The sequence below is a fragment of the Hippoglossus hippoglossus genome, chromosome 5, assembly GCF_009819705.1.
Source record: "Hippoglossus hippoglossus isolate fHipHip1 chromosome 5, fHipHip1.pri, whole genome shotgun sequence".
NCBI lineage: Eukaryota > Metazoa > Chordata > Actinopteri > Pleuronectiformes > Pleuronectidae > Hippoglossus > Hippoglossus hippoglossus.
Window position 1 is genome coordinate 22,269,051 of NC_047155.1, and position 15,216 is coordinate 22,284,266.

The 15,216-nt window shown below is 40.7% G+C and overlaps 1 protein-coding gene across 1 annotated transcript; it reads left to right on the forward strand.

Annotated features, from left to right (window-relative positions):
- Window positions 1-1,876: 1,876 nt before the first annotated feature.
- Window positions 1,877-10,779, forward strand: LOC117762134 (inter-alpha-trypsin inhibitor heavy chain H3-like). Its single transcript, XM_034586621.1, has 22 exons — window positions 1,877-2,027; window positions 2,323-2,352; window positions 2,629-2,652; window positions 4,034-4,194; window positions 4,388-4,492; window positions 4,587-4,749; window positions 4,858-4,968; window positions 5,101-5,229; window positions 5,340-5,456; window positions 5,552-5,720; window positions 5,830-5,955; window positions 6,054-6,235; window positions 6,525-6,710; window positions 6,821-6,960; window positions 7,753-7,913; window positions 8,098-8,124; window positions 8,229-8,288; window positions 8,748-8,861; window positions 8,948-9,149; window positions 9,265-9,437; window positions 10,048-10,159; window positions 10,292-10,779. The coding sequence occupies exons 1-22, from the start codon at window positions 1,914-1,916 to the stop codon at window positions 10,428-10,430; spliced, it is 2,745 nt and encodes a 914-aa protein (XP_034442512.1). The 5' UTR covers window positions 1,877-1,913; the 3' UTR covers window positions 10,431-10,779.
- The last annotated feature ends 4,437 nt before the right edge of the window (window positions 10,780-15,216 follow it).

The window sequence follows — 15,216 nt, forward strand, 5'->3', positions numbered from 1 at the left end:
CTTGTGTGCATTGCGCATTAACAGTGATCTTCTATGTGCATGTCACCATTTGTGAGATGGGTCTTGTACAATGTGGTCACAATGTTGACGAGAGTGTAGGTTTGATAAATTTGTCAGATGGCCAAAATGATACGTACACCTTTTCCGTGTCTTTCATTTAAAATTTCATTCATAAATGTGTGCACACATCTTTTTGCAACATTTACTTGAATCGTGAAATTTGCTGCAGATAGAACTTTCATAGAAAACCAAGGTTCAAGACATACAGTATAGATAAAGTGATATCACACTCCTGCATGGATTGACTGAAGACATGTCTATTCACGCATTTAAAAGTCCAGTGTGTAGGATTTAGGGGAACTATCAGCAGTTATGATAATTATGTTTTCATTACTGTATAACCATGTGAAAGTACAATTTTTTGTGTTCTTGTTAACTCAGAAGGAGTCCTCTATATATCTATATCAGAGAGGCTCATCCTACCAGGGAGGAGGCCATATTTCTACATGACTGGACAAACCAAACACTGGTTTTAGAGACAGCCTCTCATGTTTTTACATTTAAAAGGCCTTTACAGGTTCTTCTTAACACTGTAAAGAGGAGGTGGTAGGAGGGATACTCAGTGGGCTGCAATATGCACCTTCACCAATAGATGCCACTAAATCGGACACACTGAACCTCTAAAGCAGATGACCTGTGATGGTAAACGTGACGCCCTGCGTGCACATGTATTCATCTGTCAACATGGTCATCCTTCAGTTCAACAGCCATTCTTCAGTGACCCTGCCCTGTCTCAGATCATTTTAATATTTCAACCAATACAAAAATCAAGCAGAAACAAAAGTGGCATGTTCTGCTCTGTCATCACTACAAACTGCAAACACAAAGTCACGACATTCATTGTGCAGACCCCGAAGGTTTGATATCACGTCAAAGAATTCAGTGGAAAATTGCACAACATTGATTCCCTTACTCTTTAATCTCCTGTTGACCATGACTCACCAGATGTGCAGAGTTCATGCCCACTGTGTTTGTTCACGAGGTTCATAGTACAGACAAAATCTGTTTGTTAAAGTTAAATCTACATTTGTCCTAAATGGTCATCTGGAATATGATGTGAGGGATAAAGGACACATTTACTGTCAAAGGCGCCTTGTAGTCAAGTTATTTAATTAGCCCAGTGTAACACATTCATCTACATGCAATGTACCTGCTAGTCAAATCTAACCCTTACTTTTTTCAGTAGTTGCATTTAAAAAAAACATACAAGAGAGTCTTTCTGGTTTCAGACAGCTGCCCACTGTTCGCTCCCACGTGGGAAATGATATAAATACACACGCATCAAGTGGAGCAGCACAAGACGTAGAGCGAAAGAGTGAAAGGAAGAGGAAGAACTCATTGACCGAACTCCAGATTAAACAAACCTAACTGATGTTGGTTAATGAATGAACAAATCAAGTGTTTTATTTAGAAACATACATGCACACATGTAAAATTCACGTAAAATAACTCCAAAAGATATTCTGACACATGCAAACCGAACATCACAGTAACTGACGGAATAAATGCTTTACAAGACAGACTGTAAATACACATATTGACCTTATATCATTATACATTGAAAATGTTATTTATGTTGAGGCTGATGTCATTATTTGTTAGTTTGGTGTCAGTTCTACCAACAGTCATACACATTGCAGATTGAGCACAGACATTTCTTTCACAACTTTACAAGCATAAGCACTTCTAACTCAGGGCCTTCGGACCGCTGAGCTCAGGTCTGTTTCTGTTTGTCAATACTGGAGGACAACACACACACACAGACACACACACACACACACCGTCCCTCCCCCTGGACAGAGAGCTGTTTTCTCAGCAGTGAAGTCAGCCCGTGTTCAGTGTTCAGTTTGGTCATGTCTGGACTGCTGGGTGTTCGACTGCTGCTGTTGTGGGGCTGCGTCTGCCTCGGGCTGCCCAGCCTGACCCAGGGGGCTCTGGTCATCTCTGGGTACCCTGAAGCAACACAGGTGACCTCACACACACATACACACACACACACATACAGCTTTTTGTACCATGACTTTAATTTGAAATTGCGTTTATGTATGATTTTATCAGTGTAGCTCCTGATTGAGGCATGTCCGATTTCCTCTCAAATATTTTGACCCAAACTTTGCTCTTCCAAACTTTGTATTTTTGATCCTGTTTAGATTTATTATCGTTTTAAACCCACTTTTTCTCCTCTTTATTTGTACATGTGATACACATGTTTTTAACACAGTGTGTTCTTTGTCCAATCATGGAGCTTTATTTGTATTTCAGGAGACGAGAGGAGCTGCCAGATCACTGCAGGTACTTGTTAGAGTCACTCACTCATTATGTTCATATTTATCAAAGTTTTGCCCCTTAACAAACAGTATTTAAAAAGTGTAGGGTACTGAATCATCATTGCATTAAAATTTAACATAAATTAACTATTTTTAAAGAGGTACGGTACATAGAAAATGCATGTTGTTAAGGGGCATAAAGCAGTCTCAGTTGAAATTGAAGGTTTTGTTCGGTCTTAAATTTAGATTTTTCAAAACTAAAAAGAATATAATTTCCTTTTTCTTTTCTTTTCCTTTACAGAAAAGAAGTACAAATGAAGCCACGGTAATAAAATAAAAGTTGTCTTTAATGATGTGAGGGCATCATCTTACCTGCCAGATCTGCAGATACACACAAAAATGAAAATACCATTAATAACCAAACTGTCAACTAAAAAGGCTATTTGCTTGAATATCATGTGTTGAATTGGTGATAGATCCATAATTAAATGTGTAGAAAAATACAAAAATATTGAACTTAACTCAGGAGGCTGCACGAAAGAGTTTGGAGAATCAGAGGAAATAAAGGCTGTAGAGTAACAGGCAGGTAGAGCAACGTCCAGAAGAAAGCAATGAGAATTCACACAGGATGCAGGTAGGTTCGAAAAGATATTGGATAAAAATGAACTGGATATAACTGACCTGACTTTTTTTTCATATACACATATTATCCCTGCTGAGCAGCCTCATCAGAACACTCCCAAAGTGGAACCAGTGACATCATGTCTTCTGTCTTTTAAGATACTTTTTCAAGTGCTTATAATTTATTTTGGCACCAGTCAGGGCAACTCAGCATGGGCTGGACCCCGCTGTGAATAAAGAGGGGAAAACACAGTATCAAGTGATTATTAAAGTGAAAATATCAGATGTCACATTAATTCACAGAAAGTAGTAGAGAAAGCCTGTGCAGTGCCCGTTTTAAACAAGCCCGTTTGGTATGGGCTGGACGTTGTGTGCAGAGCTTTTTATAAAACATTCTATGGTGCAGAGTGAAGTTAGAAAACTTTGTGTTCATCCTACCCGGCTTATCTGTAATGAAGATTTTATAGTTGATGTTTTTCATCAAATCCAACTGCATCTTTATTACTGTTCATCTGCATGGTTTACATATAAGTTTAATGACTTACTAAACTGCTGTTATTTTTTCATACATTGCATGTCAGTTATTTGAGAGGTCTGTTAAACAACAGACACATTCTTCCGACCCAAGTTCATAACTTTTCAAAATAAAAGCTTTGTATTTCAGCTTAACATAAAGCATTGCAGCAACCAAACAAACATTGTGCTTGTTCGTTTGAAGACAAATTGCCAAAGAGAACGTGATTCTATGGATGTTGTTGAGATGACGAAGATCAGCAGCCGTCACTGGCCCATCTCTGTCTCAATCCGTTATGGTGAAAGAAAAACAATCAAAAGTCATCAAAAAGGTCTTGCAGCGATTCTGACCCACGGTTTGACAGTTTCTGAGCATTGCTGTAGTTTATCCAAGGATGTAGAAGAAGAACTGTTCAACTTGGTCCACAGACTGAAGGCACACTGCCCCACCCCCAATGACTGCTACAGATCGCTGGTCGCCTGTTTATTCCATATTTATTAATATTGAACCCTGAATGCAAGCTTCTCATTTTCATGAGAGTTTCTGTCTTTCCACTCATCCTTCCTTTCAGTCTCAGGTGGAGGTGTACAGTGTCACCGTGGAGTGCACGGTGATGTCTCGTTTCGCCCACACCGTCATGACCTCCAAGGCTCTGAACAAAGCAAACTCCTCGCAGGAAATCTTCTTTGAGGTGGACCTGCCCAAGACCGCCTTCATCACCAACTTCAGCATGTCAGTACTTCCCCACTCTCATTTCAACTCTCTCCGCACTCCAGCATGTTAACACATTCTGTTTATGACACAATCATTCTTCCTGCTTACTTTTACAATTATGCCCTAAAGCTGATTTTAACTAAAATGACCCAGTTTATTTACTTTTCTTAAGTTGCATCATGCAGTTCTCATCTCTCTGTTTCTTTAAAAGGGAGATTGAAGGTCAGGTGTATGCCGGGGAGGTGAAGGAGAAAGAGAAAGCCAAGAAACAGTATGAGAAGGCTGTTTCCTCTGGACAGACTGCTGGACTGGTCAAGTGAGTCTCTGGAGATGAAGAAATACATAAACCCAGCCCTCCAAACACTATCTGCACATCTGCAGCTATCACTTATATCTGTGTTTTATTTCAGGGTCTCTGGGAGAAAGATGGAGAAGTTCTCAGTGTCTGTCAACATCGCAGCCAATAGTAACGTGACCTTCACTCTGACCTATGAGGAGCTCCTTCAGAGGAAACTGGGCCATTATGAGATTTTAACTCGAGTTAAACCCAAAACCCTGGTCCAGGAGTTTCAGGTGCATCTCTGCTCATGATTCTATTTCTACCTTATGGTGATTTAAATGATCCTGGATGAAAGTTTGTCCTCACAAATGATGTGTGTGTCTGTTTGTGTGAGGAGACAGATTGTGACAAATATCTTCGAGCCTCAGGGCATTACGTTTGTTGATGCCCATGCAACCTTCCTTTCTAATGAACTGCTCCCCCTGGTGGACAAAACCGTCACAGACAAAAAGGTGCGTGGCACAGTAGCCCTTCAGAATTCAAAACAATTTAGGTTTCACTTCCTTTTCTTCACATGCAACATCATTTCTGGTCCAAGAATAATAAAGAACAAGCTGAGCTCAGTGTGTTTATCCCTATATCAGGCACACATCTCGTTCTCACCAACTGTGGAGCAGCAGAGAAAGTGTCCAGGTTGTGATGGAACACTCATTGATGGAGATTTTGTCATCAAATATGACGTAAACCGAGCAAAGGGCTTTGGGGACATTCAGGTCAGCTGTCACTAAACTCAGTGTCTGCTGCACAAATTAAACAAATATTGATGAATCTGTGATTAATTTGTTTCATTCCTTCATGTAAATCATGATCATCTTCCCTTCAGATTGTGAATGGATACTTTGTGCACTTCTTCGCTCCACCTGAGCTGCCCAGACTCCCAAAGAATGTGGTGTTTGTGATCGACAGGAGCGGATCAATGAGTGGGAGAAAGATGGCCCAAGTGAGAGGCCTTTTAATTGTATATGTTGATGTAGTTCTGATGTATTGACGTGCACATGCACACACTGTGACCTCTGACCTTGTACTCCTTTGTAGACACGAGAGGCAATGCTGGAAATCCTCAAAGACCTCCACGAGGAGGACCACTTTGCCCTGATCCCGTTTGACCATAATATAACTCCCTGGAGGGACTCACTTAGCAAAGCTACCGAGGAAAATGTGGATGAGGCCAGGGTCTACGTGAGGCACTTACGAGACGATGGAGGTTAAGAGAATAACAAGTGGCACTTTTATCCCAAATGTCTTCTTTATTTCTTCAATGATAGAAATGTATCCTGATACAAGACATGTGACTGTTTGCGTTTTCCTTCTAGGAACCAATATCAATGACGCAGTGTTGACAGGTGTGAGAATGCTGGTCCATGACAGGAAGGAGAAGAGGCTCCCTGAAAGGAGTAGTGATATGATTATTTTAATGACTGATGGAATGCCAAATTCTGGTGAGGATGTTGAGTGTGCACATACTGTTGTATATATTTGATCAATGTACTTTAGGTTTAGCATTAAACCTGTGGATGTTGTATCTCTGGCTTTGAAGGAGAGACTAACCTCCAGAAGATCCAGGAGAATATGCGTTTTGCCATCGGAGGAAACATGTCACTGTTCTGTCTTGGGTTTGGCGATGATGTGGACTACTCCTTCCTGGATGTGATGGGCAAACAAAACAAAGGACTGGCCCGCAGAATATATGAAGCTTCAGATTCAGCCATTCAACTTCAGGTGGAGGAATTAGACTCTGACTACAATTCTGAGCCAATAGTTTTTTGTAATTTTGAATTTAAACTGGAATAGCTGTCCCCTTGAATTCCACATGAGCGAAATGATCGTTTGGACACAATCCTAAAAGTATTGAAGATACAAATACACTGCTGCTGATTAGCGACCGACTGAACATTACCTCAGCTACACATTGATGTTTGTCTCAGGTTAAGATTAAAATAAACAGCCATTTAATTAGCACATTTTGTAAAAATAAATTTTAAACAATGTGTGTATACAACAATTTCAGGGTTTCTACGAGGACGTTTCTAGCCCTCTGCTCTTGGAGGTGGACCTGCGTTATCCCGAGAATGCAGTAGACTCTTTGACAACCAACCACTTCAGCCAGCTTTTTAATGGCTCGGAGATTGTGGTGGCTGGTCGGCTGACAGACAACGACCTGGACAACTTACCGGTGGAGGTGTTCGGCGAGGGGGTGAGAAGAGGGAAATGGCTGAAATTTGGAGATAATGCTAAGATGGAGAGAAAACTTGTTGATTATTTCTCAAATTGCTTGCATTTCTTCCTGTTTTCTCTTCCCCGTAGTTTGAGGAAAAGTACGAAGTGCAGGGCGAAGCCAGTGCTCTGAACTGGAATGTTGTGTACCCAGATGAGGAGTACATCTTTGGGGACTTCACAGAGCGCCTGTGGGCCTATCTGACCATCCAGCAATTACTTGACAAGAGGTTTGTTTGAGTCCTTTAGGTTAATCTGAGTTGCTTTAGCTTGAAAATCATTTCCATTCGTCTTACTAGCGCAGTGCCTGTTCTCAACATGTCTGTTTGGAATGGGCTGTTTGTTTGTCCTGTGGTAATTCTCCAGACCAGCAAAAGTTCTACAATATACTGTCACTTTATATTGTTTGGTTGCTGGACGTTGTATTCAGACTCAAAATCACAACTTTTCAAAATAAAACCTCTCTAACTCCACAAAGCGTTACAGCAACAAAACATTGTGCTTTACTTTAAAGACAAATTGCTAAAGAGGAAATAATTCTATGAATGTTGTTGCCTTGATAGAGATCAGCCCCTGTGTATCTCTTATATGGTGAAATGATAATAATCAATTTATCTAAATGATCTGGAGACAGATAAAGAAAAACACATTCAACTCCGTCCAGACTAAAGCCACATGTCCCCACTGACTGCTACAGAGAGCTGCTCGCCTGTTTGTTAAATACATTTTTATTAATGATGAATGTATAGCAGCCCCAAATCGCACCAAAGTCTGCACTGCACTTCCTCTGACAATTTACAATACACATGCCAAGTGTGAAGTAGATGAATGGTTCTTGAGATATGCAGTCCACATACAGACAGACAGACATTTGTGGAATGAAGGCAGATGAAAATGATACTCTTTGGCCATTGTCTGTAACCACTTAAATAAGCTTGTAATATTCATTTATAGATTCTATTATCGTTTTCTAAATTCAGGTGTCATTTGTTGCAGCTTCAATATCTTTTTTCATCCTGCAGCAAGAGTGGAACACCAGACGAGAAAGTCAATGCTACAGCAAAGGCATTGGACATGTCTCTGCAATACAGCTTCGTCACCCCTCTCACTTCCATGGTGGTCATCAAACCTGAAACCGAGGACGGGACTGAAAGCCCTCTTATTGCCGACAAGCTGACAGAGGGTAAAGGGAAAGAGAAAGGCTTTAAAGAGTGATGCAGACCAAAATTTACTGTAATACGTTCACAGGCATCACTGGCCATTGAATTCATATTTTTTGTAACATTCTATTCAGTTAACTAACCAGTAGAGGCTATACTGCTTCAGCTTGAACTGTACAAGGTATTAATTTGTTCTTTTTTTGACAGAGCAAAGACAACAGGCTGACAAAGTGGGTAAGACAGTAATGTTTTTTGACCTGTAGCATAAAAAAAGATGTATATGTTTAAGTAAATTCACTTCATTAATTTGCTTTTTTCTTTATTATTCCTGTATCTAGCACATCGATTTGTAACCCCGGTTGCGAACGCTTATTCTGCACAATTTCCTACATATTTTGGTAAGCAATGGGCTACGGGTTTGGTATGTTGGCCATTTTCATCAACCTGGATGGCTATGGCACTATCGGTCAGTTGTTCTGTCAGTCCTTCATGTAATTGATGACTTTTGGATCCTCTGACTTTTCAATTAGCGCCACAGGCAGGTTAATATCTTCACCTATGTATTGACACATAATATTTTATAGATATTCACGGTCCTCAAGCAATGAATACGATGGACTTTATCCTCTAATGGTAAACATTAAATGCTATAGGTCAACTTTTTAGCATCGCTATTGTGAGCATAGCCTGCTGCTGTTATTAGCATTTAGATCAAAGCACAGCTGTACCTGCTGTACTGCCTCACCGCGTGGCTGTTTGACATCATCACTATAAATATTATATATTAAACCCATCGTCTATTTTATATGAATTAAGTCATATTCATTACTGTCATTGTGCTCTGGTATCACTTGCAGTGGATGGAGATCCTCATTTCATGATAGAGCTGCCAGACAGAGACGACGCTCTGTGCTTTAACATCAACGACAATCCAGGAACCATTTTCACACTGGTTAGAGACCCAGAGTCAGGTCAGCCCAAGACCAGTATTAAATACAATGTTAATTTTTTCTCATTCAATCATATATTGTAGTGAGTGACTGAATTGTTTCCTCAGGTATTTTGGTCAATGGCCAGACAATTGGGGACAAGAAAATTCCCCTCGATGGTAAAATCAACACCTATTTCTGGCGGTTTGGCATCATCCACCGCACTCTGGGGGTGAGGCTGGAGGTCAGCACTCATGAGATCTCAGTGTTCCAGGATGGCAAATGGGTGAAGCTGCTGTGGTCTGACACAGGCTCTCTCAAAGGACCCAAGTGAGTGGCTGCACCATTGCATGCTTCTCCGTCGCTCAAAGAACCATCGCTCTACATGAGTAATATGAAATGTGAAATCCAGGCTCAGAATGAACTCTTCTCTTTTCTCCTCCAGCGTGGATCTTCTTGTGAAGAAGGATCGCAGCCTAACCGTAACTCTAAAAGATTCAGTGAAGTTTGTGATCCTGCTGCACAAAGTGTGGCAGAAGCATCCGTACCATCAGGACTACTTGGGTTTCTACACCCTGGACAGCCATCTCCTCTCCCCTGCTGTTCACGGCCTGCTAGGTACAACGTGACGCTCATATGCTACATCCATAATGCTACGCTTTCATTAAAAATGCATCAACTCTGCTACGGATACACCTGGTTTCCGTACCTAGTTTCAGAGATGTTAAAACAGAGACATTTGGAAAAGCTGCTGGCTGCATGTTTTAGTATGGACACTCACAACTGCTTGCTGTTTGGGTCTTTTCAATCATGATGTAGCCTTCGCTGATTCGTCAGGCTCAGGTCACATGATCCCCTTCCAGAAGAAAACAACTGGCCAAGCCGTTTAGTCGAGTAATCTGCTGCAATTCCTGTTAACATTGGCACGTGCATGCCCAGAGTGTGTGAGTGGTCATGTGATATGCGTTTTCAGGCCCCTAAGTATGGACAGGAATTAAACCTGATTCGTAGCCAAAACGCTTGTGAGGACAGGGATCATTTTAATTTCAAGCGAAATCGTAGTATGGATGAGGCCTTACTTAGAACTAGACTGCATGGTTTAAGGCATATAGCAGCATTTAGTATTTACAAAATTTAAAGCGGTGTCTCTTTATAGCAGAAAAAAGGAATAACATTATTGAAATTAATATTAACAAATATTACCTGTAAATGTCGGCTTGTCCTCCAGGTCAGTTCTATCACGGGATTGAATATGAGGTGACTGACCTGCGTCCAGGAGAAGTCCCAGAGAAACCAGACGCCACCATGTTCGTGAAGGGACAGGAACTCAACGTGACCAGGTACATGTCTCAGATAAGTGTCCCACCTCACCGTGGAAGAGTTTGAATGCAAAGTGTGTCCAAAAATGAATAACCGGCCCTTGCTTTGTAAACATCGCTTGGTCTACATGACGTTTCTGCCTTGGTCCACAGAGGCTGGCAGAGAGACTTCAGGAGGAACGTGAAGGTCGGAGAAAATGTTCCCTGCTGGTTCATTCACAGTAACGGAACAGGCCTCATCGACGGAGATGCAGCAGACTACATTGTGTCAGGACTTTTCAAAACCGCTTAAACACAGGTTACACATCAGTGTCAAACACAGAACCCATCATAGTGATAAAAACGTTATTAAAATAGCAGTACCTTCACAGTCATATACTCAATATAAGAATGGGAAGTAAGGGAATCCCAAAACAGTGACAAGCACTGTGAGACAGGCTCATTTGTCGTGGAATACATGGAATACACTGTTCTTAAAGATGGACTAAAGCTAAATTTCTATTAGTTAAACTTCTGTTTTAAAGTCTTTGGATCCATACAGTTTTTATGCACGGAAACTTTGATGAAATGGTTTATTACAGTTCATGTAAAGTCTACTAAAAAACATGGCACCTAATAAATTTGATCTCTATGGCAACAAATTGGTGAAATATTTATTCATGGTTAAACAGGCAGAAAGAGAAAATCCTATTTGTGGCAAATGTCTTTGATTATTGTTCAGCTACAGGAACTATTCCCACCGAATCACAATAAATATTGGATGAAAATCTTGCTGTATATGTAACCTTGCATGAAGTAAATACATGAGTACACACCTATGGGCAAGTTGGGGCTGGCTAAGCATAACACACACACAAACATACACACACATGCATGCAATTTATGGGAAACTACGCATGCCTACTCACACAATCATACTGAAAACAAGAGCTTTGGACATGGAGGGTCCCTCCTCCTGCACAGTGTGGGCGGAGTACAACTCTTACTGGAAGACTTGATCCCCACATGCCTCAGATTCCTTCCACACTTGTTCTCAGCCATGCCGGAGGAGAGGCACTTCTGTTTCCCAGGCATGACTGTTGTGTGGAGAGTCCTCCTGTTGTGGGTTTGCGTCTGCATCTGCCTTCCAGCTAAGGCCCGGGGAGCTCTGCTCGTTTCCAGGAGTGATGCTCTGCCACAGGTATTTAACATAAGTTATGTGTGCAGCAACTGCCTATATACAAATTTCTGATTAGTTCTTTTCTACGTCTGATGCGTAGGTGAAGAGTATATGCATTGTTTATGAAAGCATCTGTAGCTGTAAGAGCTACAACTTTCCCATGCCGAATCCCCTGGCATGCAGGAAGTGATTTGCTTTGCAGTGCTGGCTCACTGGCACAGCCCTTTTGTTTGCGACAGAAAGTAACAAATGGAAGATCTGTTTATCAGGCATAATCGCCACGGCTTTGCAGAAAATCAGAGGAGTGCCACAGAAAATCAAATAAAAAAGATGCTGTTGGGACCTGGTATTCGTGAACTAGATTTCGGCCTACATGTCTCCCAGGGTGCTTGAAACGTCACACAGAGGTGTTAAAACCGACCGGAGACAGAAGTTTCAACCACTATGCTCACTCTGGGCCCCATGACCCACGAGGTTACCAGGCAAATATAAGCCCAGTTCTCCCCCCCTTTCTTCCTCTTTCCACGTAACCCTCCGAGAGGAGAAGTGCGGCTGTCCAGCTCACTTTCTCGACTCCTCTTTCTACTCAACTCTCCGAGAGGAGCCCACCTCTCTGTCTGCTCAACTTCAATCGAGGAGAGGTGCAGCGCGCAGCTCAACTCACCAGGGAAAGCTCCTCCCAATCCGAGCTCTACCGACCTTCAAGCAGGCCTGACTGGAGCAGACTGCTAAAACCTTCCAAAAGGCAGCCACCGAGCCTGCTTAAGAACCAGCACAAGAGCTGCATCGCACAGCAGAACCACGAAACAGGAGCCACGAACCAACAATACGACTTCACTGCACTTCGAACAGCACAGCAACCTTTTTTTCCCTTTCCATGGACGGGTAACACAACTGGGCTTAATAATTATACGAGGCTAAGCAAAGACTGTTTATTCGATTCCGTGTGATGTTTATAAGTTCGATTTGTGTTACTGTGATAGTTTGGTTATAAGTTATTTGAAAGTTAATGATAGTTATGTTATGCTCTTCATAGTCTTTCTTTGCGTTACATACACCCCACATGCACATCTTTGTATAGTAAGTACACCGTTAGTAATTTGTGTTATTATACTTTATTATTTTCATAATAAATGTTGTTCTTTCACAAATGTTTTTTCATTAATGTTGCATAAGTGTGAATTTTGCCAACCTCTACACTGTCAAGAACTCTATATCCTTCAACTTAGCTAACTATCTATATGGTAATTTTGGTTATAGTTATTAATTTAATTGTTAATCAGAGTTCCAAATTTGTAGTTAGTATTTTTATGAGACTTAATCAATAAATTGGCTATCTTTTCCCTTCCTTTGAAGGGTGGTGCCCCGAGGTAACTTTAATCAATTAAAGTAATTATTTAATATTAATATTTGTAATATTAACATTCAATATTTTATTTTGATAACCAAATTTATTGAATGCCGAAAGGCACACCATTTAATGGTATCACGTTTAAGGCATTATTGCACAACAATGCTAAAGCAGCAGTGACCCAGTCATCTGCAGGAACACTGGAGAATTGACAGCCTAATAAGGCATTTAAAAAAGTTAAAAATCATTGATTTGACTTTTTACATGTAGGGACAATGAAGCTTCATTCAGAAAATCCTCATCAGACTAAAACAGCAGTTTTGCATGTGCTGTTTTTGAGTTTGTCGCTGTCAATGTCAAGTCTCAGGTCTGTTAATGCACGTCATCGAACTCATGGTCCCAGATCCATGTTGAATCTTTACTGCAAGATTCAAGATGTTTCAGCATCAGAATAGTGACCCCTCAAATTATGTGCATTTTGATTATTTTCCCTCCAAAGCTTTATTGGCCGCAATTTAAACTTATAAAGGCTTACTACTTTGGTGCAGTCACTGAACTCATGTCTGTCTTATTAACTTTGTACCATTTTCATATTTGTACCAGGTCAAACATTCAGACTTGATTTTACACGCTTGTCCTAAGTTAAGTCTGATCTTCAGGAGTCAAGTCCAAGTCAAATTTCCAGTCCTCATTTTTGTAACAAAAGGCTTGTGTGCATTGCGCATTAACAGTGATCTTCTATGTGCATGTCACCATTTGTGAGATGGGTCTTGTACAATGTGGTCACAATGTTGACGAGAGTGTAGGTTTGATAAATTTGTCAGATGGCCAAAATGATACGTACACCTTTTCCGTGTCTTTCATTTAAAATTTCATTCATAAATGTGTGCACACATCTTTTTGCAACATTTACTTGAATCGTGAAATTTGCTGCAGATAGAACTTTCATAGAAAACCAAGGTTCAAGACATACAGTATAGATAAAGTGATATCACACTCCTGCATGGATTGACTGAAGACATGTCTATTCACGCATTTAAAAGTCCAGTGTGTAGGATTTAGGGGAACTATCAGCAGTTATGATAATTATGTTTTCATTACTGTATAACCATGTGAAAGTACAATTTTTTGTGTTCTTGTTAACTCAGAAGGAGTCCTCTATATATCTATATCAGAGAGGCTCATCCTACCAGGGAGGAGGCCATATTTCTACATGACTGGACAAACCAAACACTGGTTTTAGAGACAGCCTCTCATGTTTTTACATTTAAAAGGCCTTTACAGGTTCTTCTTAACACTGTAAAGAGGAGGTGGTAGGAGGGATACTCAGTGGGCTGCAATATGCACCTTCACCAATAGATGCCACTAAATCGGACACACTGAACCTCTAAAGCAGATGACCTGTGATGGTAAACGTGACGCCCTGCGTGCACATGTATTCATCTGTCAACATGGTCATCCTTCAGTTCAACAGCCATTCTTCAGTGACCCTGCCCTGTCTCAGATCATTTTAATATTTCAACCAATACAAAAATCAAGCAGAAACAAAAGTGGCATGTTCTGCTCTGTCATCACTACAAACTGCAAACACAAAGTCACGACATTCATTGTGCAGACCCCGAAGGTTTGATATCACGTCAAAGAATTCAGTGGAAAATTGCACAACATTGATTCCCTTACTCTTTAATCTCCTGTTGACCATGACTCACCAGATGTGCAGAGTTCATGCCCACTGTGTTTGTTCACGAGGTTCATAGTACAGACAAAATCTGTTTGTTAAAGTTAAATCTACATTTGTCCTAAATGGTCATCTGGAATATGATGTGAGGGATAAAGGACACATTTACTGTCAAAGGCGCCTTGTAGTCAAGTTATTTAATTAGCCCAGTGTAACACATTCATCTACATGCAATGTACCTGCTAGTCAAATCTAACCCTTACTTTTTTCAGTAGTTGCATTTAAAAAAAACATACAAGAGAGTCTTTCTGGTTTCAGACAGCTGCCCACTGTTCGCTCCCACGTGGGAAATGATATAAATACACACGCATCAAGTGGAGCAGCACAAGACGTAGAGCGAAAGAGTGAAAGGAAGAGGAAGAACTCATTGACCGAACTCCAGATTAAACAAACCTAACTGATGTTGGTTAATGAATGAACAAATCAAGTGTTTTATTTAGAAACATACATGCACACATGTAAAATTCACGTAAAATAACTCCAAAAGATATTCTGACACATGCAAACCGAACATCACAGTAACTGACGGAATAAATGCTTTACAAGACAGACTGTAAATACACATATTGACCTTATATCATTATACATTGAAAATGTTATTTATGTTGAGGCTGATGTCATTATTTGTTAGTTTGGTGTCAGTTCTACCAACAGTCATACACATTGCAGATTGAGCACAGACATTTCTTTCACAACTTTACAAGCATAAGCACTTCTAACTCAGGGCCTTCGGACCGCTGAGCTCAGGTCTGTTTCTGTTTGTCAATACTGGAGGACAACACACACACACAGACACACACACACACACACCGTCCCTCCCCCTGGACAGA

Coding starts and splice junctions, on each gene's coding strand:
- LOC117762134 (XM_034586621.1), top strand. CDS start 1,914: ATGTCTGGACTGCTGGGTGTTCGACTGCTGCTGTTGTGGGGCTGCGTC. Junction 5,457..5,551: donor GTGGGAGAAAGATGGCCCAA/GTGAGAGGCCTT, acceptor ACTCCTTTGTAG/ACACGAGAGGCAATGCTGGA. Junction 8,862..8,947: donor GGTTAGAGACCCAGAGTCAG/GTCAGCCCAAGA, acceptor TTGTTTCCTCAG/GTATTTTGGTCAATGGCCAG.